Below are 25,520 nucleotides of genomic sequence, written 5' to 3'. Positions count from 1 at the left end.
AAATATACCTAACACAGAAAACGGAAACAAACCAGTTCTGGCATCCATCACGGCTATCAATTTCTTAAGAGGAATTGGTGTCTTTCCAAACAGATTCAGATAAGGATATAGACATAGATGTAGGAATAAAGTTTGAAAATAAGATTCTAAAAAGACTCCACGTAAGTGCTAGCCTTGTCTAAGCAATAGCAGTAGAGTTTTCTCATTGGTTTGCTCTCAAATCTCTGTAGACAGGAAAGCTTGCAGATGTTTAGGTTTGAAATTGATGGCACACATAATTAATTGCATTTAGACATAGCACTTATGAAAATGCTTCTGACAAACAGCTTTCCTGCAAAGGAGTATTATGTTGGTGCTATTTGCAACACTTTTTGCAAAGGCTCTGTGTTGGTATTTCCATTACAGAACTCTTTCTTTCTGTTCTTTCAGTAAAAATTCACTCCAGGCTGAAACATGGAACATCTGATATCAGCTCTTGATCAGTGGTTGTTTTTACCAGTTTTCCAGCAAATTGACTGAGCCGAGGTTTCTATGTTGCACAAAGGGTAACAAAGGTGTGGAGGGGAGGAAATGAGGGAGAGGAGCAGTAGGAATGTAGTTAATGCAGGTGGCTTATATTTCAATAGGTTTTTTGTCTACCAGTAGGATCGAAATGGTGTGCTATTGGCATCATCTGTAGTCCATTTGTGCTCTGGTGGGATTCATGGCAGTTCTTTTTAGTGCATGAAATTCTGCACATTGCTCCGTCTATAGGAAAATATTTCAACAGCTACATAAATCTTTATCATGAAGCAGTAGCAAAGGAAAATTATAACAAAATAAAATATGATGTAAGATGATATACTGCATTATTTTTTAAATATTTTCTGGTTAAGGGGAGGCAAATATCATCACTTTCAAATTATGGGGTGCTGAGGGTTTTTTTGTAGTTCCTATGCTATTCTCCAAATTATATATATGGGTGTGGTGGTAATCAAACCATTTGGAAGCACTGGGTCATTTTGAAAATAATTTTGTTTGAAAGGTCAGCAATGTGAAATAAAGTACCATTCTTACATCTGCTCAGTTTGCATCTGACTAGAATTGAAATGCTGAGAAGTGAATTCTGAGTCCCCATCCACTTCCTCAAAGACAGCAAAAGCTTCACTGTTGTGAGGACTTTTGGCTACTAAAGCCACAGTCATCAGCTTTGCCTATTATTCTGGGTTGGTAGAAGATTGCTTCTATGTACTTTTTGTTTTCTTGAGCTTGTTTTTGTTGCCCGTTATGTCAGCATATTGGTATATGCATAGCTTTTCATTTTGTGGCTTTTGTTTTGTTTGCTTTAATGTTGCACCTATTTTCCATCATTATATGAATTTTATATTATATACTACATAATTATTGCTTTCTTGCTGTGGCTGGCCGGAAGATGTCTCAGTTATGTTTGGAATGTGTCCATTACACACAAACTCAGTCACTTTGATGTGCCTTGGAGCAGTTCATGGCATGCTTGTATGTTAGGTCTGCTTAAGCTGTCACCTTTCAGTCATCAGACCCTGCTGAGAATAAGTCAAGCTTTAGCTGGCCTACCCTGAAATAACCAGTAAATTCAGCTTGAGATCACTGTAAAGAAACCTGAATGGTAGCCTTAGAAGACAACAAATTCAAGTGACATTTTTGCTGAATCTTCATTTTTGCTGCTTATTTTGGTGTAAATCTTCCTGTATTGACAGCACTTGGAGAGCCTTGCAATGGGGCAGAAAAATCTAGATTTAGTAGCAAAAGAACCACAGTAAAGCTTTGTTTATATCATTGCAAGATATAAATGTTAGGAGAAACAAATCTAAGAGCCTTTGGGGATTTTAGAAAGAAGTGAGTGAGAACAGCATTAGGGACTTGAACACCTTGGTTCTTGTCACAAATCAAATCAAAGCATAGCTCTCCCAGTAATTATAATAGTCTGATTTTACTTTTGACTTTCAGAAGCTTAGTATAAAAATAGACTTACTGAAGATTCAAATACTGTCAGGTCAAAGATTTGAATATAGATGCATACAGCAATACTTTCTGAGTTACAGAGGCTTTTTTATTGTTTGCTTAGGAGAATTATGGTGTTTAGTTACTTATGATACTAGTATTTCTATGCTGCAGAAAGACTTGATTAATATATGTCAATCCTGAAATGGCTTTACTGCAGAGAAATGGAATGTTTGGGGATGTTTTGACTGTTTTTCAATAGAAAATGTGGGTTAATCTAAACATAGGCTTTAATATATTTAAAATTTTAAAGCATTAGCTAATGTGACATCTTGAATTTAAGTAGATCTACCTGCTACTCTTCCCTTAGTGGTTTCATGCAAACAAAATTTTGTTAGGAAGGATTTTCTGATAGAAGATCAGATTTTTAGTCATAATCAAAAAAGTAAACCACTATATTCAATTACCTCAAACCTTTAAATGTATTACATATGCATGTAGAAGTGGAACTTTCAATATATTCATCATAAGAAATACCCTTACAGCATTCAAGAAATCTGATATTCCAGTTCAATATGAATAGTAATGGATGTGGGAAAAATATGTAGGCAAGCTATGCAATGCTCGACTTCTTAGTTGAAAATATAGTTTGTTAGTAGATGAAAATGGGATTCTCAATATTCAGCCACATTTGTAAATACATGAAAAAAGAAATGGTTTTAGGAAGGAGTTATTTTAGGCACTGAACAAAACTGTTAGGGGGCAGAAATCAAAGTCAATGTTGGTGTTTTCAGAGGAAGATCAAAGGTAAATAAAGTCCCTTAGTTTCTAGGTTTATATACTTTACAAGTCACTCAGTACACTATTCAGAAACTTGCTGAAATCTTGTACCTTATTCCACAGAGGAAACAAACTACTATGCAAAAAGATGACTGTGTCCATATCCCTGTATTCTAGGGCATGATTTCACTAGGCTACTCCATTGAGCCTCTTGTATAACGTACCAGTCTTTGTTCCTGTGCTGTTTCCTACCTTATAACATGAATTCTTGTTTTTTTCAGCTCTGAGGGACAATAGAATTGAGCTGGTCCGAGCTTCATGGCATGAACTGAGTATCAGTGTCAGTGATGTGTCTCTGTCGGATGAAGGGCAGTACACCTGCTCTCTATTTACTATGCCTGTCAAAACTTCCAAGGCTTTTCTTACCGTTCTCGGTAAGTATAAATAGCTGAGCATAAAGAAGCAAGTGTTAAGTTTCTCAGGCTTTGGCAAATTATGATAAGAATGAACTTTTCTAAAGTTGGCAGAAGATAAATGTAAATGTCTGATCTTGTTTTCCTGAGGTTTATTGTTTCATGTTGTTGTGCTGAAAAATAACATACCTCTTACTATTTGCGCTGTGGCAGGATAATGAATTAGAGAGCACACAAATACCACGGTATCAGTGCTCCATAAAATGGACATAACCTCTACATCCCAAGCACCAGAAGTGCGAAGAAAGTGCATGTGTTCATCTCCTAACAATGTATTGTGTAGGGCAAAGGGGAGAAAATCAGAAAGCATGAAATCAAAACGGGCTTTAGAGCTTTATCGTTTTTCCTTAGCTGTGCATTTTCTTGGCTCATTCTGCTTTCTTTTTTTGTCTATGAAGTGCATATTTTCACTGGGTTTGCTGCTTCTTTCATGCTTTATCCTCTAAATGCTCTGCTGTTTTCCCCAAAGGTTATAGATACACATAGAAAAGCAATAGATTTTGAGAGATGCCCAAGAAATAAAGTTTCCGCTCGAAGCTTTATATGATTCTATGAATGTCAGTAGCCCAATCAGCTGAAATTGCTATAGTTCATTGAAACACACCTGCGTACCTAAGAGGTTATATGATTTTAGAGATTGATTTTTATTCTTTTCTCCTTTTTCTGTCCCTGAACTTGACTCTTTTTTTCTTTTTGTTTTATTTTTCTATGTAGACAGGCAGACAGTTGAATTTAATAGCACTAATGTAAGAAGTTCTCTCTGCCAGTAATATTCACATTAATCCAGTCAGGGAATTGGTTTTGTGCATAGGATGTGAAATACGCCTCCCTTTTAGCCCCTGTGAGACTATTTTACAAAAATCTTCACAAGTTTGCCATTAAAGACAAAAAACACCCACTCAAAACAGAATATTCTGGAATAACAACTGCCTACAGTTAATCTTCTTTGCTGTAGAGAGGCATCTCATGATCTAAACAATAGATGAGTGGACCAGTTCAACCTTTTAGATGGCAGAAAGGCACGGAAAGGTGTTACAAAGGCAAAAAAACATTTAGCCAATATTTATTAACCAAGTAACTTGACCTTTCACAGTCCTTTTAGTTTTACCTTCATTTTGGGGGAGGGTTTAAAGAAATTTTCCCAACATCATCTACTTACCTTCCAAGAAAGAAAGCTGCAAGGTTTAAGATGCCTGTCTTTTTTCATTTTTTATTTGTAATTTTCTATTTCAAAGTAACATTTTAAACTCTTGGAGCACTTTCTATATGAGAAGGGGATATCTTCCATTGAAAGTATTACATCTTTTAATCAGATACACTATCCTTTTATGACTAATAATCTCTTTATTGACTGCTCTGTTACAGATTAGAAGATTTAAGTGTCAAGGTATTATAGTAGATACCATTTTCTGTCCTGAATGAAAGAAGTAGATTTATTACAGAAATGTACTATACGATAGGTACTGCTGCTTGTTTTTTATGTACATAATCTGTCATTTTGGAAAAGAGATGTAAACAAACCAAATTGTGAAATACAGGGCACAGGATCAATTACTGTGAGTGATCCCTTTATCTAGCCACAAATACAAATGTGTCAAAGCGCTGCAGGTGCAGATTATAACAATGACATTTTGAGAGATTTTTAAATTACGGTCATCATTATCACTTTAAAATAAGTGATTCTTGGGTTTTCAGAAGTCAAATGGATTTATACACATAGTGATCAAATTTTTCCCAATTATCTTCATAATTTTTTTTTAAATCTTCCATGGTTCATTGAAAAACAGCTATGTGCAAATTTAATATTTGGTGTACAGTATGTCATGATCTCCTCCAAAGAACTTGGATTGAGCTGAAGAATTCTCCATAGCCAATGGAATTGTGATTGTACCTCTTGGTTTTTTGGTTATGTGTTCTCTGAAGATAAAGTAACTCCTGTATGTATTTTCATCCTCCCTTTTCCCTGGATTTTGTATTAAAATCTTCATAATTCATGCTTAAAGCATCTGTTCTGAACTTAGATCAGTTCAGCTTTTTGTTGCCAGTTACATTTTATTTTCACAGCTGTACTTATATGCTTTGTCATCCTGCTTGCTGTGCAGACCAGTTTAAACCTTGTAATACCAAGTCAGACTAGACCTGCATGCAGAATATACCTAGATAGGATAGTTTTTAAAATACATCTGTTTCCCTTAGAAAACTAGATAATTTCTGTTTTCTTTAATTCTTTATAATCAACTACCGTTCAGATTGACAGTTTATTTGCAATAGGAAACAAGATTCACTGACAAGGCAAGGAACTAATTATTCTGTTTCCAGAATTTAGAGCATATGAAGAAGTGAACTTTAAGCTGGTCATATATTAATGGCAGCAGCAGCTGACACTGTCAGAGATATTTTGCTTGTTTGCCTGTTAGGTGTTCCTGAGAAGCCACAAATTACTGGATTTACCTCACCAGTTATGGAGGGAGAGAGGATGCAGCTAACTTGCAAGACATCTGGTAGTAAACCAGCAGCCGATATCAGATGGTTCAAGAACGACAAAGAAGTTAAAGGTATTTAAAAGGACTTTGATGTAATTTGGTCCAATTGTCAAAGCTATACATTATTTAGAATTATATTTTTTAATTCATGTTTGAAAAGTTTCTCATATTTAATCGTTAAAGGAATCAGTGATAGTACGTAGATAAGGAATTGATGTAAATTACTGGAGTGGTCATACAGCCATCTTTTTATTTTTTCTTCAAATCGTAAAAAGTGATATTTTGAATTGTTCTGAACTCTGTTCAGCATAATAAACTCAACTGTGATGCTTCATAGAGAAACATTTTATGGATTGTTGCTATCACAGCCGTACCACTCACCCCAGATATTTTACCTTTTCATTTCTTTTGGCCTTTCTAAGATGATATATGTCTGATTTGGTCAATGGCCAGTTTTATGTTACACTCCTCTAAGTAAAGTAACCGGGTGAGGCAGAACTGTCTGGAGGAGACAGGAGATTGCACTTCCCATTGGGGAGCTACAGAGCCCGCTTTGGTGAGGAAAAGTCAAGGTGTAGCAATCCAGGGAATCTCAGTTGGGAAACTGGGAACCTGCAGCTGGGGCAAGGATGCTGAGAGTGCGGTGAGGAGCAGGGAGAAGGCAGACCTTAAAGGGGATGAGGAGAACTTCACAGGGACTGGGGGCAGTTGGACAAAGTCTGCTGTAACTGAAAAGTCATTGGGTGACTGAAACCAAAGCTGAAAGCAAGGATTTGCCTTTGAGGGTACAGTGAGATAGAAAAGAGTTGCATATAAAAGCTATTTATTTCTTTCCTGCCTTCTCTTTCACTTTGTACGTTCTTAAAACTCAGTTTTCTAGGCCATATTCTCATAAGTGTTGGGGTAGTTTAAAATCCTTTTTGGATTTTGGTGAATGGGTGGACAGAGCTTCCTATAACAGAAGGCGTAGTCACATCTACCACAGCCAACTGAGGTGCCCATTATAGAGTAGATGAATAAAAAGGATAAGGTATTGGTATTTATTCATGTCACCTGTATTCATTCTGCTGTAAGACCAGATGAAGAAATGATTCAAAATCCACCTTTTCTGTGTAGCTTTTTTTCAAAAAACCCAACTTTTCTCTACTTTGTCTCATATTTGTCTGACATTGTGGATTTTGTTACCTCGGTGAACTGCCTCAAGCAAAGTTACAGCATTAATTACAGAATCCATTAATCTTCCTTTACTATTCTCTACCACTGTTCAATGTACACAACCAGAGCTGTGATATAAAATTGGTAAATAAAGGAGATTGCAGTTGATTGTCCAAGGAACCCAGTCCATTCTAGAAGCATCTTTAGATTTCTGAAGAAAATCAGAATAGTGTTGAAGGAGATGGGATTTTTAGGCTGGAATCATTTGATATGTGTTTGAGCACTTGTAACAGGGATAGAAAATGAGGAAACAGAATCATTCTTTCCAGCCACTGGGAAATTTGAGGAAATTGCTGAAAGTGAAGCAGCGCCTCATCAAACATAATTAAAAAGAAGAATTTAACGGCAGAGCTAACACACATGGCACAGCATAGATTCTGTCATCCAGAAAAGATGACAGGATGAATATAGATATTCAAGACATGCAAAGATTGAAAATCAGTCTAAGCAATGTCAATACTTTAAGAGAACCGCTGATACAGTTGGTGTAACAGCAAGGCAACTAATCTGAAAAGGTGTTATTTTAAAAATTATATTTTAAAATCTGATGTAATAACTTTGCCTTTCTTTCAGCTGATATGTAGTTGAAGCCAAGCAAGCAATCTGATGATTTGACTCTTTAACTAATTTGCTCTTCTCCACAGTTCCTAAGGGGATGGTTTTTTTTAAAAAGGAGATGGGGAAGGAAAAAAGAAGATGTGTGAAAAAGAACAGTAAAGAAAAAAAAAAAAAAAGACAGAGGAAAGTACTGAGCACATTCATTTCAGTTTAGTTTTCTAGGTCTTCTGAAGAGCACATTGCCATTTCTCAAAGGTTAGAAATAAAATAACCTAACCAGTTTGCAGTGGCATCAGCAGAAGTTACATTAGCTTTGTGCACTGTAAAAGGTGAAATGATAAATCTGAGAAAATAGATATGAAATTATATGCTAATGCAGCTGACATTAAAGGTTAGGAGTTCATCTGTCTAGCACCAGTAAATCCAATTGTGTTACAGTGTATTAGACATGGTGCAAAAGAATATAAATGATGCATTGAGTTCAGAGTTGCACCAAAGGGGAAAAAGCCATTCTAAAATTGTAGCTCCATTGCTATTACTCAAAAAAGGAATCATCATCTGGTGAAGGAATACTGTTTGATAGAGTAAGTGTTAGTCATGAGAGAGACTGAATGTGAAGCACTGAGTACCATACCTTTCACTTTAGTGTTCTGTCTCTCATATATGCACCAAATTAACAAAGCCACCTGCAGTTTAGCATTTTGGTGATGTTTCTGGAAAATTATTAAAAGCAAAAATATCAGAGAAGCTAAATACATAATTTAAAAAAAAATCACCTATTTTTTCAACAAAATTTGTTACATACTCTTGCAACAATATTATGTAAAAAATTATTTTTAGTTTCAGGAATATTTTTTAAATGGATTTTCTTTTGGTTTTTTTTGTTTTTTTTTTTTCCCCAGCAAAATTTGGCTTCAAAAATAAATAAAATAATACCAGTTTTGTTGCAACAGATTAAGACATTTTGAATTCGTTTATATATTTTTAGTATGCACAAAGAATTCAGAGAGGCACTGAACATTTTGTTTTGGTAAGCCTCTAAAATGAAGATGAGACTTTTTAGATAACAAGGCCATTTCATTTCAGAACTTGATTTTAAATGTAAACAAAAATTATATTTGCCTTGTAAAAACAGCAGAACCGTCCTTTAAAAAGATGGATGTTTCTACATGGATGTTACAAGTATGTGCTTTTATAAATCATAGAATCATAGAATCATTTAGGTTGGAAAAGACCTTCAAGATCATCGAGTCCAACCATCAACCATGCCCACTAAACCATGTCCTGAAGTGCCTTGTCTATGCGCTTTTTGAATACCTCCAGGGATTCAACCACTTCCCTGTTCCACAGCCTGTTCTAACACCTGACAACCCTTTCAGTAAAGAAATTTTTCCTCATATCCAATCTAAACCACCCTTGCCACAACTTGAGGCCATTTCCTCTCGTCCTATCACTAGTTACTTGATAAAAGAGACCAGTACCCACCTCACTACAACCTCCTTTCAGGTAGTTGTAGAAAGCGATAAGGTCTCCCCTCAGCCTCCTTTTCTCCAGACTAAACAGCAATGAACAATGAATGATAGACATTCTATCATTTCTATTTATTATTTTCACTATCAAACATCTACACTTATGAGATATAAAGTAGTATTAGTTAATACAAGCATACCTGTATGGGCACCTAACCGGCAGAGTCATAGAGGTGGGCCCATAGTTGACCCTTAGATTTCATATGGCCCAGCCTCTGTTCAAAGGTTAGATCAGGTTGCTAAAGGTCTTCTCCAATTCAGTTTTGAAAAATCTCCAAGGACAGAGATTCCATAGTCTGTCTGGGCTAGATGTTTCAGTATTTGAAAGCCCTTATTGTGGACAATTTTCCTTATATGTAGGTATTTTGTGATACATAATGAGAAGTTGCCTTGGTGTAACTTGTGTTCATTGCCCCTCAACTTTTGCTGTACAACTCTGAGAGGACTCTGGCTTTTTCTTCTCTATGACCATGCATTAGGTACTTGAAGGCAGCGGTTTGATCTGGTTGTAGTCTTCTCTTCCTGAGGTTGAACAAACCCAACTATCTTAAGCTGACCTTGTACATAGTATGCTCCCTCCACTGACCACCTCTATGGCTTCCGGCTGAACCTGCTCGGGTTTGTCAACATCTTTCTTGTACCAGAAAGCCCCAAACTGGGCCTGGTACTCTAAATACAGCCACGCAAGTGCTGAATAGAGAAGAATCACTTCCCTTGACTTGCTGGATATGCTATTATTAACACAGGACAGTCGTTTTTTAGCTTTCAACCCTGTAAAGGCACACTTGACTAATGTTCAACCTGTCCTCAAAACCCCCAGTTCCTCTTCTATAAAGCTACTTTCTATCTAGTCACCCCCCCAACCTGTTTCATTATAGTGATTTCCAGAGAAAGTGCCTCTGTAATGGATCTTTTTTAAAAATCTTTTTTTCAAGGGTGTATTTAGGAGAGAGAGGAGTAGCAAGAAAATAAATAAAATAATGGACTACAGTAGACATGTTTAAAAATTCTGTAAAAACCCTGGGTAAATATTCTGAATATTAGCATACAGTAACATACCTAGTACCTGATCTCCACTGCTCTTACATCCCGGTGGGCTTACATTCAGTTAGCATATATTGCAATCACACCTTCATTTTGCTATGAATAAACATCTAAGAAGATACAGCTGATAAAAGTGGACAAGCTAAGTATTTCTGTTGATGAGGATGTCAACAGTTTATAGAATAGTATCACCATCCTTTTTACAGAGGTAATTATCTCTAAGAGTTGAACTCTTCCAAAAAATAGATATCCAGAGAAAGGCTTCTAAACATCCGTTTAGGAAATTAACTGCTTTTGTTTTTCTAAAGGATTAAGCATCCACAACCTCTCACTGAAATTAAAGTTGTTGATGTTTTCAGGAGCTGTCTGTCATCAGCTTGAAGTCAGTAAGCAAAGGAATGTGTACATTACTTATAAGCAGAAGGCTATCTATGGAGGTGCTTATTATTAAATTTGGAAGCCTAATTCTGGGAACAAAATCTCATGTGTTTGCTTTAAATATTAGTGAAGACATTTGTTGTTTGATTATAATAACTTTGCTTTAGCCCTGGTCAATATTTGTGTCACCTCCTGTTCCCTAAATACTACTAGTCACCGTGGCAGAAATTGAAATCTCTTAAAGCTTAGCAACCAACAGGCATAAAATGCTTGTATGCAAGAAATAATTATTTCTTACAGAAAAATGGAAATCATATAACTACATGGTGTCTTCATCTATCTGGAGACAACGAAAAAGACCACCTTTCTGATTTCAGAGGTATTTTTAATATAAAAAGATGTAGCTTAAGCCATTTAAGACTTGCTTTCTAAAATTGATATTTCATGGAAATTTTATTTAGGTCATCTTCTTCTCTAATGGGATTTACTATAATTTGTAATACTGAAACCTCTCACTTTTTCTTTTTGTAGGACACAGAAGACATATGCAATCTCAGTGTATTTTAATATATATGCTTATATATGTCTTTTAAAGCTTTCTTTGTAACAAATCAATATAATGAGCTTCCTATTTTGCTGAAATAAATGAAAATCAATAAGTATTATAAGTGGTTGGGAACCAAGAAAAACAATTCTAAAGTATGTGTAAGAAGATCTCATGTTGCAGCTAATATATTAAAACTTTTAAAAATAAATGCTCAGTCTTTTGGATCTTCAGTTCTGATCTAACATGTATGTCCTACAACAAAACTTTCTGATTTTGAACCTTAACCTTGAGCTGTGTTGAATACTTCTTAAGCACAGCTGTAAGCTCCCGCACTCTAGTATCTGGGCTGAAAACTGTGAAAGAGATTTTTAACTGAATCTGCACAAAAGCAGTAGGCCAATTTAGTGTGATATAAAGCAGTGAGTGGAAAGTCTCTGAAGTAATTTTATTTCCAGTCTTCTTGGGACTTATCTGTAGATTCCAGTAAATACTATGACATGCTCTATCTACAGTTGTTCATCACCATTGATAGCTATAATTTGGTTTAGTTTAATTCATAAATTAGCATAATTGTAGCCAAACAACAGAATAAGCAATGAATAAAGTAAACACAGGATTAATGTGACTACATGCATGCAACCCTTAGTTCACATGGCTTCAGTAGTATCCATGTACTGCATTACTATAAAAGATTATAAGCTTTGACTTAGAAAATTTAAAATTTAGTGACACTGTGAATATGTAAGGGAAGCGAGGGTGGGAGGAGACCACATTTTTTCTAATGAACTGCAGAGAAAGTTCATATAAAATTTGGACCTAAACATATAAGAGATAAGGATTAAAGGAATTTCTGTTTGAGTGCAGTATCACGTAACCAATTTTAAAATTTTCTTTTTCAATATATATCTCCTGATATGACAATCAGACCAAACTGAGGAATAACTACAGTTTAATTACTTTTGTTTTAAAGAGATCAATACAGATATGAAAGACATGTTTTGTCAACAAGTGTGATAGATAATTTAGCTGTCTAATGCTGGACTACTTTTCCTATAAATATTGGAGATAAAACTGTTTGTTTATTCTTTCTTTCAGATGTGAAATACTTAAAAGAAGAAGATGCGAATCGTAAAACATTCACAGTCAGCAGCACGCTGGATTTCCTAGCAGATCGCAGTGATGATGGTGCAGTTGTAAGTTGCAGAGTAGATCATGAGTCCCTAAACTCTACACCTCAGATAGCAATGCAGGTTCTAGAAATACACTGTAAGTAATACATGTTACATATGCTTGCTTTTATAGTTTTGTTTCGTTTCAGAGTTTCTATTGTGGGAAAATTATACAAATCTGTGGTATTGTGCAGATAGATAACGTCTTCCTTTTACCAGCTTCTCTGGTTTGCATTTGGTTGGTTGGTTGGTTTTTGTTTTGTTTTGGTTTGGTTTTTGTTTTGTTTTTGCAGGAGTAACTCTAAAAAGTTTAGTGAGAGCTTTACCAGTGAAAACACTATGGGACTGAGTTCCTGGTTTGCTTTGAGAAACGGTAGGGAGGAAATGCATTTGTCTTTTTTGTTTGTCATTGTAGCAATGTGAAAGAGTTCTTAAAAATCAAGATCATAGTAGTTCACAATTTTCCTTGAAAGTATCTAGAAACTTGAAACAAGGGCACGAAGAAGCAAAGTTCACAGCAGACTGCCTCGATAACTTTGAGTCCTGCTAATGAAACTCGGTGAAATGTGGTTAGTAACACACGTCCAGGAGGAAAAGCCCTTTAGAATTTATTTTTAGGCCTTGTCTCTACAGGCTGTTGCTCTAGATAATCCAAACTTCAGTTGTTTTGTATCTCTGTATATTGGCTTATTTTTTCCAACGGGATTTCTGGAAACTTGATGTTTTCCACAATGCATTGTTTCAAAGTTGAAGGAACCTGCCTATGTATCTGTGTGCCGTACTCTTAAGTCATGTTGTCCTTTGAGTCCATTTTTTTTCACTTATAAACTGTGAGACACTCAGGAGAACACCTTTTCACCATCAGATGACATTTTCATATTCACTTTCATTATACCCACCATTCTTCGGGGTACAGCTATTTGGATTTCTGCAGAACACCTGTACTTCTGATTGCCAGCTAGCTTTATGTTACTGCACCCTCAGACTGCCAACTTATCAAAAGCCACAATGCACAAGTAATTATTCTGTATCATTCCTGCTTGCTCCATTAACTTCCACCAGTCAATTTAGTGCTTTCCAGCACTAGCATAGAGTCATTATACATAGAAAGGTAAGTGAGAAATGTGCCAAAAGAAGCTCAAGTTTAGAAGAGAGGGTGGAAATACTATTTAAAACCATGGAGATAGCAGTATTTTTTTATTGGTGACAAGGAGACTAAGAACAGGCTATTATTGTCCTTTTCCTTACCACCTGCATCTCCATGGTCAACATAGTCAGAAGTCTTACGCTGGGCAAGTTTCTAAAGAAAACTTTATAAAAGAGAAGGAGATTCAGGGAACTGATGGTGTGGTTCAGCAGAGAGCCTTGAAGGAAAAAAAGGAGAAGGATGATTTACTAGAGCAATCCCAAAGACTCTAAATGGAGTACATCGCCCTGGAACTGTGCCCCTTGATTTTTTTCTCGTGGTATTACTTACATCGTTGTGGGTATTACTGCAGTCACTGGAAGCTGCTGACGTTTTTCCATCAATCCATAGACTTCAAACATATAAGAGACATCCTATTTGTATTAATGAGAGGCATGCTCAAAGGACCCAATGTGAGCTGACCCAATATATCCTCAATGCCACCTGACAGCAGTTCAAAAATAGTGCTGACAAAACAGATGAATTATGGGACGTCATGAGAAAAGTCAGGAGGATTTGTTAATCTGATGTCCTGTAGGCTCCAAAATCACAACCAAGTAGTGTGGCATTGCTCTGTAGGGTACGTGTTCTGAACGTCCCAGGGGTATTTCAGATCAGCAGAGAGCTATGGGAGAATAATAAGCAAGTACCTTAAAATGGTCAAACAGAACAGCATAGATGAGCATCAGTTTGGCAGAGAATGGGTGCACAATGATTGGGCATCACCCACTAGAACTACATTTGGTTTTTAAACACCTTCCTAAAATAAGAAGAATTTGGTCTGTGGTACATGGATGCTCCTTACAAATTATCCATGTATCATCACAGGTTAGAAAAAAAGGGCAATAATAAATTATCTAGCCATTTCTGTCCTGTATAATTATGCTTGAAAGTAAAAAAGTTGTCTTTGTTTCAAATGACTAGCCCCTGACAATGGAAAAAACATTCATCAAAGCTTCATCAAAACCAAAAAAAAAGCAAAGAAAAGGAAAACAACAGAACAGTAGGAATTATAGGATTGTGTTTGCATCCAGTGGATGCAGTGGATGGTAGAGAAAAAGGAAAGCAATGCAATGGTTGGAATGACAGGTTTTTATTTATGCCTAGTGAAAGATAGAATAAAATTAAATCTGTCCTAGACGATGAGACTATATGAAAAAAATATTTGTAATGAGTCCGTGGAGAGATGTAGATAGAGGTGCTTATGAGTCCACACAGCTGCTTTTATTATCAGCTTTAATAGGAAGTAAACTTAACAAAATGAAAGCCAGTAATGCCATCAGCAGCGATATCAATATGGAATATACTTTATTCCTTCTTCTTCCCTTACACAAATCTTAGGTTTTATTAGTGTGATAGAGCAATCAGATCAGCTTTCCCCAGTAGTATTACAGTACATGAAATGAAGCTGAGGACTAAACTTTCGTCGTGGTTTAACTCCAGCCAGCAACTAAGCACCACACAGCCGCTCACTCACTGCCCCCGCACCCAGTGGGATGGGGGAGAAAATCGGGAAAAGAAGTAAAACTCGTGAGTTGAAATAAGAATGGTTGAATAGAACAGAAAAGAAGAAACTAATAATGATAATGATAACTAATAAAATGACAACAGTAATAATAAAAGGATTGGAATGTACAAATGATGCACAGTGGAATTGCTCACCACCCGCCAATTGACACACAGTTAGTCCCCGAGCGGCGATCCCCCTGCCCCCACTGCCCCCAGTTCCTATACTGGATGGGACGTCCCATGGTATGGAATACCCTGTTGGCCAGTTTGGGTCAGGTGCCCTGGCTGTGTCCTGTGCCAACTGCTTGTGCCCCTCCATCTTTCTCGCTGGCTGGGCATGAGAAGCTGAAAAATCCTTGACATTAGTCTAAACACTACTTAGCAACAACTGAAAACATCAGTGTTATCAACATTCTTCTCATACCTACCTCAAAACACAGCACCGTACCAGCTACTAGGAAGACAGTTAACTCTATCCCAGCTGAAACCAGGACAACTTTTCAGATAAAAAAGTTTTTATTTTCTTTTAATTTATATATGTGTATGTAATAGAAATAATGTCTGAGTCCTCCTGCTGCTCCTTTCTGTTTTTTTAATGGTTAGGTCCAGAAGTAGAGGTTACCTATATTATTTATAGCTTGACCAAAAGAAGGATGTCTTGAAGGAGACCATGATCAGTCCTTGTTTTCACAGGGCTTTCCAGATTAATTTTGCAGACTTCAAATATTAAAATAATAGGGATGCTGTTAGGGTAAGCATACTGTACCCCACTCCAGACTGTGGGATAATTAGCTCCTCCAATCTTTTGAGCTTTATTTATCACTAATTTATGTTATGTCTCACTTCTGCTTAATCCTGTTCATCTGTATCTCATTCTCTGTGCACTGCAGGGCAGCCCAATTGCCCAAGTTTTTCAGTCCTGCTGAAAGGTTTGGCCATAATTTAGTTTCTGCTTGGCCAGCAGAGGTTTGTGGTAGCATGACACTGCTTGCTGAGTTTATTTTTCCTCTGACCCTTACTGTCAACAGTAAACCTAAAATAGACTTGTATCCCCTGTGGCTTTAGTCTGAAGCTTGCTTGTCAGACTAGCTGCCACTGATTATTAGGAAGTGCTTCTTGTAAGCGATAAATACAAATCTCAAAGGGATATTTCATTTCATTGTTTACTTCTGCGTTCGAGCTAAACTAAGAATGCATTCTTTGTTCCTGTATTAAAGAATCACAGGTGCAGTACTCAATTTTGAAAGCTTCTCAGTACGATATTTGGGAGATTGTATACTATAAGTCCTCATGCACACTCCTGAAAAAACATTTTGAGGGCAAGTACAACTTCTGGCCCACATGTGGGAAGTCAATGAATTCTGTTCATCCCTCCTCAATGTCTCAGACACGTGTTGTTTCCCAGAAGCAGCATCTTCACTTTCCTCCAGGTCTTATCTGAGCAGAAGCCAGCCAACACGTTGCTTCCTACTGGACAGAGTGCCATAAAATTACCCAGTGGTAATTACCTTGCCGTAGTGAAGATTCTCTGACTACAGTAAATTACCCAGCAGACCTCAGTAAAAATTAATTGTGTAAGTCTGCCCCAGAGGCTGCTTTTGAAGCTTTAAAGTGAAATCAAATCATTTGAACTTCAAACCTAATCATCGTGATTCTAAAATGGCAGCTGTGATGTGATCCGTGCTAACGGACTCAGTGAGATTTTGCTCAAAAGCTGACCACACTCCCAAATGACAGCACTAATAAGCTAAATATGTGTTATGTAAAGAAATGTCTAGAGAGGCAATTTTGAGTAAATTCTGTATTGGCAGACACAGATGTGCAGTGAATTCTTGGTCTGACAAGTCTATAGCCATCAGCTAACTTCCTTCTACAGGGTATTCCAACACTGTTTGTGTAATAAGCTCTTTCTTCATTTGTGGGTTGTTACTAGATTCTTTTGCAACGAACGTCCAAACTTGACTTTAAAATTAGGCAGCTATTCCAAGAGAATGATGGAATTATTGCCTGTATTGCCTGGGAAATAAACTTATTGATTTTGAATTAAATAAACAAAATTCCTCGAATGCAGCAATGCACTTGTGCAGCCATGTAGAAAATTGTGTGTGTGTGTGTGTGTCTAACAACAGCATACTACTGTGATTTCTGGTGTATTAACAAACGGAGGTTTCTCTGACAACAGGATGGGTTTAGAAGTTCTGCTGATGTAAAGCAGAGTCATTTTATCAAAGAGCTACATTACCTGATGCTCACTGAAAGAGTTTAGCCCATTATTTTTACCTGACTGGTTTCAAGTTTTTGTTGGAACACAGTTTCTACAATTACACATTCTGAACAAAAATAAGCGAAAATGTATGAAATGTGATATATATGTGTGTGCGAATATGTGAAAATATAATATATTAAATATAGTATATATTATAATATACATTCATATAGTACTATGTGAAATAAGGCATTATAAAAAAAAAGGCAAGAAAAAGGTCATACATAGTTGACTCTTAGACCCTTTGTCTATAAAGAATGCTTAAAACACTTACAGTTGCACATCAGAACAGTATTTAGAGGAAAAGAAGGTGTCTTCCTTAAGTCTTAATGTTTAATTCTAATGAATCGGTTACATTTAAAATATGTTAAGTGGCTGTTCAGGGTGACTGTCTCAACCATGGACTTGCTGTCTTTTTGTAGCTCAGAAGGGGCAGAAGTGTGCCCATGCAAAAGGACCCAAAATTGAACACCTCTTAGCTATGATAAACTATGAGGGGAGAGGGACAGTTTTCCCTGTGGCCTACATATGGTCCTTCTGTACTGTAAATGGGTAAAATATGTGTCACATTCATTTTCTTTCAACTGTGTGGCTGAGGCAGACCATTGGTCTTTTTGAAGCTGTTCAACTAAGACCTAAGATTTTAATTTTCTTTTAGTGTGCTGCTTTATTTTACTTACTTTAGTTATTTTGCTCAACTTTGCGCTTAAAAAACGTTTTTGCTCTTGCACTTTGGCGTGAGTTATCTCCTTTTTTCCTCGGCCTCAGAATTATTTCTTTTAATTAGGGTTTTTTTTTTTTTATGGTATGTCTCCCAGAACTCTCCAGGAGTTAGGTGGTACCCATGCTTTAGGAACAAAGACACAGTTCCCTTTTTTGGAAGTAGCTTGTACTGTCAAGGCAGAGAACATGTTTTTCCAAAGTGAAGAAAATATGAGAGTTAGAAGAAATTTCTTTCACTGATGCTGATCTTTTTTGGTTTCTGAGCAGTCAACAGCATTATTGGTCATTCTCATTTGCTTATGACAATCTCTTCATTATGCTGTGTGACACCCTCAAAGACACACTAGCTAAAAGTAAAATCTGGGAATTTTTGGCATGATTACACACTGCCTCCATCTTTGTATGGACAGTCTGGCAAGAGATACACCCCCAGAGTCAGGAAATAGTTTACTGACTAGGATAAAGAGGTGTCACAGCCTTCCAATTTTTCATTTATTTTTTAACAAGGCCCCAAAATACTAAGCCAGCTCAAATAAATACAGATAAACTGTATGTTGAGTCAGGAGTGAAAATAGCTGGAGTGTTTGTAAGAACTGAAACTTGTTCTGGCTTTGCCATGAGAGAAAATGTTTATCTAACTGTATCTTTAGTCAATAAGCTTAAGCATGCAATTCTCCTATAACTTCTGATACAGTGGAAAGACCTGGATTTTCCAAGGGCATAATTCTCTAGGGCCATAAAAGAAAGAACTTGGTTGAGGTTTGCACTTCCAGGGTTTTGCAGTTCTCTGTTTCAAATTAGCACAATTTGCTCTCTTGCTATAACCATTTTATCTTAGAATAATTTGAGTGTTTGGGAACTGTGATACCTCAGAGACCTCTGGAACTTGTGGAAGGTGACCAATATCTCAAGCTTAAGCCTTCTTTCAAGAGTAACATGATGGCACAGATGCAGCAGCACATTCTCTGGCATGGCCCATCCTATTGCATACTGTTCATAACAAATGGCAAAGAAAATTTGCCTTTGAGGAAACAGAATTGTTTTGTTCCAAACCGAAACACTCCTAATGCTTTTGTTGGCTTTAATGCTTTATTCTTCAGAGTTTGTAGACACAGCTCTGGGAACAAGACACATTTAGGCTATGTGTTCTTTTTTTGAGGAAACAGTCTGCTGTCATCATCGTACAGCTGTCACTAAGTCATTATCAAACTGTCATCTCCTATCAGTCCTTCTGCTAAGCATACCTGACAAAGCCAGGTATGAATAATAGGTCACAAGAGGGAAACCCAGAACTTCTTTTTTTTTTTTTTTTTGGAATGATGTGTCAGGACTGTGGGTGCTGTGAGAACAATGTCCTTGCTTCAGACACCAAAGAGTGCTGGGTTTTGCTCCAGCACTGGCCTGTCTCAGGGATCTTTTTTACATATGTCCTTTATCCTTAGCAATGAAGTATACTTCCCATCCTGAGTTAATGGAGGGTAGTAGCTGGTTAGTGTAAGATACCACCGAGCATCTTGATCACCTAGGCTTGGCTATAGCAATATTGTTTTCAGGATGTACCCCATCTCTACAGAACAGGCGTCCTGGACCTTGGGTTCTTAGATCTCAGCTTTTCAAGTGGGTTTCTCTATCCACCCTTCATCTCACAACTTAGATGGTCTTACTGATTAAAGCCACTTTTTGTTCCTGCTTAAAAAGCAAGAGGGTTATGTTTTCTGTGTGATGTGCAGACAGGACCTTGGTGTCTCTGAAAACCTCCCTCTCTGATTATAGACAATCTCTGTAAGCCTAAGCAAGCAGGGATTTCCTTCACTTCAGTCAAAATATGCCAGCTGTTTAAATCCTTTAAAAGCTCATGAGAAAAAGCTAGATGTTTTCTTAAATGGCTACCTGAGTCTGACAGAGAGGTACCGTCTCTTGCGACTGATGTTCCCATCCTTTAGAGGTCAACTGAGTGGTGTTCCTGCTTTTCTCTTTCAATGAAGATGTTCTGCTGGACTGCTGTAACCTTGAGAATGAGAGAATGTCAGGATCTTCCAGTTGACTCCCTGTTACATTGCGAGATAAGTTTACCCTTTATACACATTCAGGTTTCCACCCAAGACTTACTCGTGTTGAGATACTCTTCTGGTGTTTTACTCAAACAGTTTGGTTTATTTATTCCTGAATCACAGTGTGAATGTTAATATGGACAATAAAGATACCTCATTTCAATACTTTGGTGGCCAGCTTTCCATTCTCTCTCCCTTAAACGAGGGATATTTCCATATTTACCAGTGTAAGATGCAGTTAAAAATAGAAATAATAAGTAAGCAAATTAAAAGATACAGCTTTAGTACATGTACACCTCTTCATATTGAATGAAAAGTAAGTAAGAAGTTATTCTATTTAATTATTTAGCTCAATAATTATGTAAACACAATGTTAATAAGTAAAATTATCTTGTTTAAGCTTTTCATATTAGTGAATGCTTGAAACAAATGAAACATAAAGGATAGTTACTGTAAACAGTAAAGAATGATATCTCTGAACATGAAAGTTCAGTGCCACAATTTGCATGTTTAAATGAGATCAATTAGGTTAATGATGGATGAAAATAAGAAAACCATGATTTAAATGCAAAATAATTCAAAAACTTGTAGGTCCATTTACTGCCAAACTTTCATCTTTCAAAGGGGATATCGGGTTCAAAGGGTTAATGTACAATCCTGACCTTTCCCATCTGGAGGCTTATGTTCAAATATGGTTTACAAGTGAAATATAATCTAATACAATTTATTCCTCTTTAAAATATTTTGTAGGAAGAGCCACAGAGTGGCTTGTCTATTCTGCATAGAAACTTTAAAATATGGTGTGGGCAGGTTATTCCATTTCCTTGTCATGTGTTTAAGAGAGGGCTCAAGGTTTCAAAGGAAGTTTGGGAGGGAACATTTAATAATATTAAAAGTAGGATGTTCAGGAAATAAACATAAAATAAATATAATTCCATTTCAGAGGAGTAAGCTTTTAGGCATAGGGTAGAGACAACCTGTGGTAAAAGAACTGAAAAGACAGAGGGCATGGCTACACTGGGAAATGGAGCACAGTGAGGTTGTCCCTAAACCTGTTCCAAATACATTTGAACCACACAGTGCTTTGCCATGTGGAGACACAAGCTTCGGTCAGTGTGGTGACGTTTCAAAATTAATGAGCACTGGTGGGCTAACAACTGTGTCCTCTCTGGAGGGGAGGCTGGGGACACAGCCTTACAGAGCTCACTGTAGGTTTTTGAGGTCACATGGTTAATTTGGTCACGACTGGCCACATGCCATTGTCATCAGTAGAAATCCCCACAGTGAGTCAGTCAAGCCACTGTAGGATATTCTTAGGTGGACATAAGAAAGAGAACAAGTTAGTTCATCTACCTGAAAAGACCAGAAAAATAGTGTAATTATGTAAAAAAGGCAGTGCAGCTGATTTCCTGTAATGGTAAACCTTTCTCTGCGTAAGGAAGTAGGTTCCAGAAATAATGATCTCTTACAGACAGCCCAGTAGCAGTATCCCCAAGACTGACTGACTGACTGATTTTTGAAGCTCCTAATCCAAGTAACAATCAGTTACTATAAAAGGGATTTAAAAAATAATTTCTCTGCATTGTATTTGATAAGATGAATGCCTACATGGATATAATGTGAATATATTAGATGATCTATGTTAGTGATAAGTAGTGGAAGGTTGAATTTACAGAAAAACTAGAAAGCAAGTTTTGAAATATACTTGTTATAACTACTTTATATCAGGTAGCACTAACAGGACAAGAAAGACTGAGTGGCTGAATGACAGTCCAGTGTCTGAGAAGTTCCACATCAGGTCCCAGTTGGAGCAAGAATTTTTCAGGTACATTACTAAGATCCGTTAAGCTCCATGCTGCCTTCAAAGATATGGTTGAGATATCTTTTTTCATCTTTTCCTAGCCTAGACTTGTTATTTCAAACGGGATCATCTTGGAAGGAGACTGAAAATTACAGAATCTGTATAGCTTACACCCCAAGTTACAACTCTGGTCACCTTCAGCCAGTCAGCCTAATGACAAAAGGACAGAGCTGTTGCAGGCCTTCCCTGTAGAACAGTTTAGGTGGCTGTTTATTCCAAAACTAAAGGCTAGCAAGCAGGTGAGACAGTTTGGAGGAAAACATATATGGAGATTGTTAGTAGGACCTCCCAAGGAATAGATGTTTGCCTTTCATGAAAGCATGGTATATATTTATAAGAAACAAGTCAAATTTTCATGCCCTGATACTACTGCTTAATTATTTTTATATAGATTAAACTTGTATAGTGTCCAATAACTGATATGAATGTCAGAGAAAGGCTTGAAGGGGTATTTGGGTATACTGAGCATCCAGAGCTCTTATTTACTTCTTCAACAGTTTTGGATGTGCTGCAATTCTCAAGCCATATTCAAGATAATTTAAGTCAGATATAACAGAAAACTGAAGGTCTTAAGCAAAAGAAACTGAGGATGCAGAAGATAAAATTAGATTGAATGGTCATGCGCCGACTCAGAGTTAGGCGTTTCTTGATAATACCTGATTTAGGCAGAAGGGTTTTTTTTTCTTTTGTTTTTTTTTCTTTACTCCTCTTAGGTGACATGGCAAAAATGACATAAAATATAAGTAAGTTGGAGAGAGCACAGTGTAAAGCAACGGAGATGTTAAATGGAACAGAGAGGTTTACATATCTGCAGAGACTGGCAAAATGGAGATTGTTTAGTCTGAAGAAGTGGCATGACAGAAATAATTAAACAAGATAAAAGTTGTAAAACTAAGCTTCATCACTTGCATTCACTGAAGAAAACAGAACTGAGTTGCCAAAGAAAATATTATTTCTACCATATCATTCATGTGTGTATGGGCCCTAATGGATAACTAAGAAACCAGTGACCCATTCTGCAAAAGCATGTAAAGGGGAATAGCTGTATCTGGTGCTAACTATCTTCATGAAGTGTCGCACATTTAGAACTGTGGTGACAGTGCCGCTCTGTCTACCACTTAATTCAGCAGGGTCTACCAATATATCCAATGCTATGCTCGCATCCATCTCTGCCAGTTTTAAGACCAAGCACGAAGTATGTAAGAATGATCAATGAACACATTACATGACAAAGGAAGGGTAGGGTTTTAACACATTTAAATGGAGCCCAGAGGAACTGTGGAGCTTTGGTAGTGTACCTCCATCTTCTCTTTTACCTTCCCAAAACCCCAAGCCACACATTGTGTACTATCACATTTTAATTACTTTTTTTTTTTTTTTTTAGCAATTGTGGTGAAGGAGTCTGGTATGACTGACAGGTGAGATGTTGAAACAGGTACTATGAATATTTTTAACAAGATACCAGATAATCAGTGTTCACAGAATTAGTAACCTAAAGGTTTTCCTGCAAGGTTGGTGCTTGAGTTCAGGCACTCAGGAATTATGAGTGTCAGGAGGGAATATTTCACTGATCAAGCTTTCTTTCCCCCCACACTGGCATTTGGCTTGTTGTTTTGCATCCAGGAGAGTGTTTTTACACTCTTCTGGTACAAACTGTTATTACTGTTTTCTTCAACGAACATCGTTTTAAGCTAAATTAAAAGAGAAGAGATAAAGGATGACACAATAGTCATCAAAGAATCTCAGATAACAGAGGGACCACAAGCTGTTTCTGGTCCTGCTTGACTGTAAAGTAGTTTTTAAAGGAATGTAAAAGGAAGATATAGGAATATCCATGCAGATATGATACCAAGTATTCACTTTTATCAAAGCTAAGTATTTAAAAAATATTATAATGCTTAACTTTACAGTAGTGTTGAATACATTTATTGAAATGAAATACCATTGCCTGGGCACAATCATTTGATACAGATTGTCTCACCCACAAATACTAATAATAAAATAATTAGTCAGATACTGTGTTTTTCTCTCATCTGCTTAAGCAGTAAGTCATTCATTATATTCTGAAGCAGAGCATCAAACTTACTGTATCTCCCAGGGTAATTTGATGAAGTTTACCAATGCAGACTTGCTTTGTGAGTGCTTATTCAAAGCAATAGGACACAGGCAGAAGCCATGCTACTTGTCATTTAAAAAAGAAGCCAAATTCAGGGGAATGCTGATTCACTGCTGTAGGATACATGCAGCTGGTAAGTGTAAAAGCTATTAAAAATGGTGAGCGCTTTCACAGAGCTGATTAGAGTATGCCTCTGTTCTTTCAGATCTCATTTGGGATATCCAATTTGATGTTTATTTTTGTACATACTAGAGTGGTTTGTCCTTGTAATTTACTTTAAAAGTCTTTTTTTTCTAAGTTTAATTACTTAGATCTTTTAGAAATAGTAATAAAATTGTGTAGGAATACAGAATTTTCAAGGAGTTTTGTAATGGCTATCCATATATGAAAATTATGATCTCATGGTTTCTGGAAAAAAAAAAAAAGATACCTTAAACTGCCCTATGCTTACTCCACTGCTAATTAAACTGGAAAGTAGATACATCATCATTTTCAGAGGTATCTGCTTATTTTATCTTTGCATCTGGAAATGATGGAAAGGTTCCAAGGAAATAAGAGAGAAAAAGCAGGATGAAAAATGAAGAAGGCTGTGACATAAATAGATTTTGCAAACATCCTTTTTGAAAAAACAGACAAAAATAAGTAGAAAATAAATGAATTAGTCTCTCAGGAAATACTTTAAAAATCTTATCATCTGGCAGTCATTTATTACCAGGTAGCAATAATCTTTTATTATCAGACTGTTAGATTTTTGTAACATTTTTTAAAATGATAGCACCAGAACTGTTGTTGTTCACTTCCACAATAAAATATCAGAGAAATTTATGGAAGCTTTTCAATATTCAGAAGGTTTGTGGTCATAAAATAAAACTATGAAGTAAAGACAAGCTGTTGGTACCTCATAATTTAGCTAAACCTGTAAGAAGAAAAGTGTGTTGTAATGAATCCATCATGCTAATTTGGACTCTGGTACAGAGAGGAAATGGTGTTTAATGTGCAAAAAATTAAACAAACAAATAAATAAATTAATTTAAAACAGCAGAGTAAACCTGAGTATTATAGATCCAGGCAGGAGATGCTGCTGCACACAGTTAAATGCTTATGTCAGAGCTTAGAGTGGTCTGGGAACAGTCAGTGGGCAACAGCAGGAAGGTGAGGGGCTAATACATTTCTATCCCTTTTGGTGTCTAAGGAAAATTTGTAAGTTTTCCTGGGCAGTGGCAATTGCTGGCTATGCAGACAGCTTGAAACAATAAACCTCAGTGAGAGAAACCTACCTGTTCATCTGAGAAGGATAGTAATATTATGATCCATTGCTGTTGGAACTCGTTAGAAACAATGCATCAAGTTATGGCAAGAGAAGAGTGCAGCGAGCCTCACCAACCAACCAAAGCAGAATTTCATATATTTCAACAAGGCACAGCCTGCGTGCTGAGAAGATGAGAATCCTCCTGTTATTCCTAGAAATCCCCACAAAATTTCCTTTAGAGAAGCAGAGAAACCTTATTCCAGTGCCTCTGCCAAATGATCTGGCAGCCGTGACATGGATGTTATACCATAGGTAGGGCCTATGTATTTTGTTCTGTGGGATGCCTGGAGCTTGAGTGAGTGTTTTCTGAACTGGCGAGTAGTTAATAAGACATGTTCCTTGTGTTGCTTATGGTCCATGAAGG

The 25,520-nt window shown here is 36.7% G+C and overlaps 1 protein-coding gene across 6 annotated transcripts in view; it reads left to right on the top strand.

The window, feature by feature from the left end:
- Positions 1–25,520, top strand: part of CADM2 (cell adhesion molecule 2) — a 699,058-nt gene that overhangs the window by 561,514 nt on the left and 112,024 nt on the right. For all 6 annotated transcript variants that reach the window (XM_030020124.2, XM_030020125.2, XM_030020127.2 and 3 more), the window contains 3 exons: positions 3,021–3,173; positions 5,630–5,767; positions 12,062–12,232. In XM_030020124.2, the coding sequence (XP_029875984.1) occupies positions 3,021–3,173; positions 5,630–5,767; positions 12,062–12,232 (462 nt within the window). The remainder of the gene's footprint in view (positions 1–3,020; positions 3,174–5,629; positions 5,768–12,061; positions 12,233–25,520) is intronic.

The sequence above is a fragment of the Aquila chrysaetos genome, chromosome 7, assembly GCF_900496995.4.
Source record: "Aquila chrysaetos chrysaetos chromosome 7, bAquChr1.4, whole genome shotgun sequence".
NCBI classification, from domain to species: Eukaryota; Metazoa; Chordata; class Aves; order Accipitriformes; family Accipitridae; genus Aquila; species Aquila chrysaetos.
This window is presented reverse-complemented; position numbering and strand designations above follow the sequence as displayed.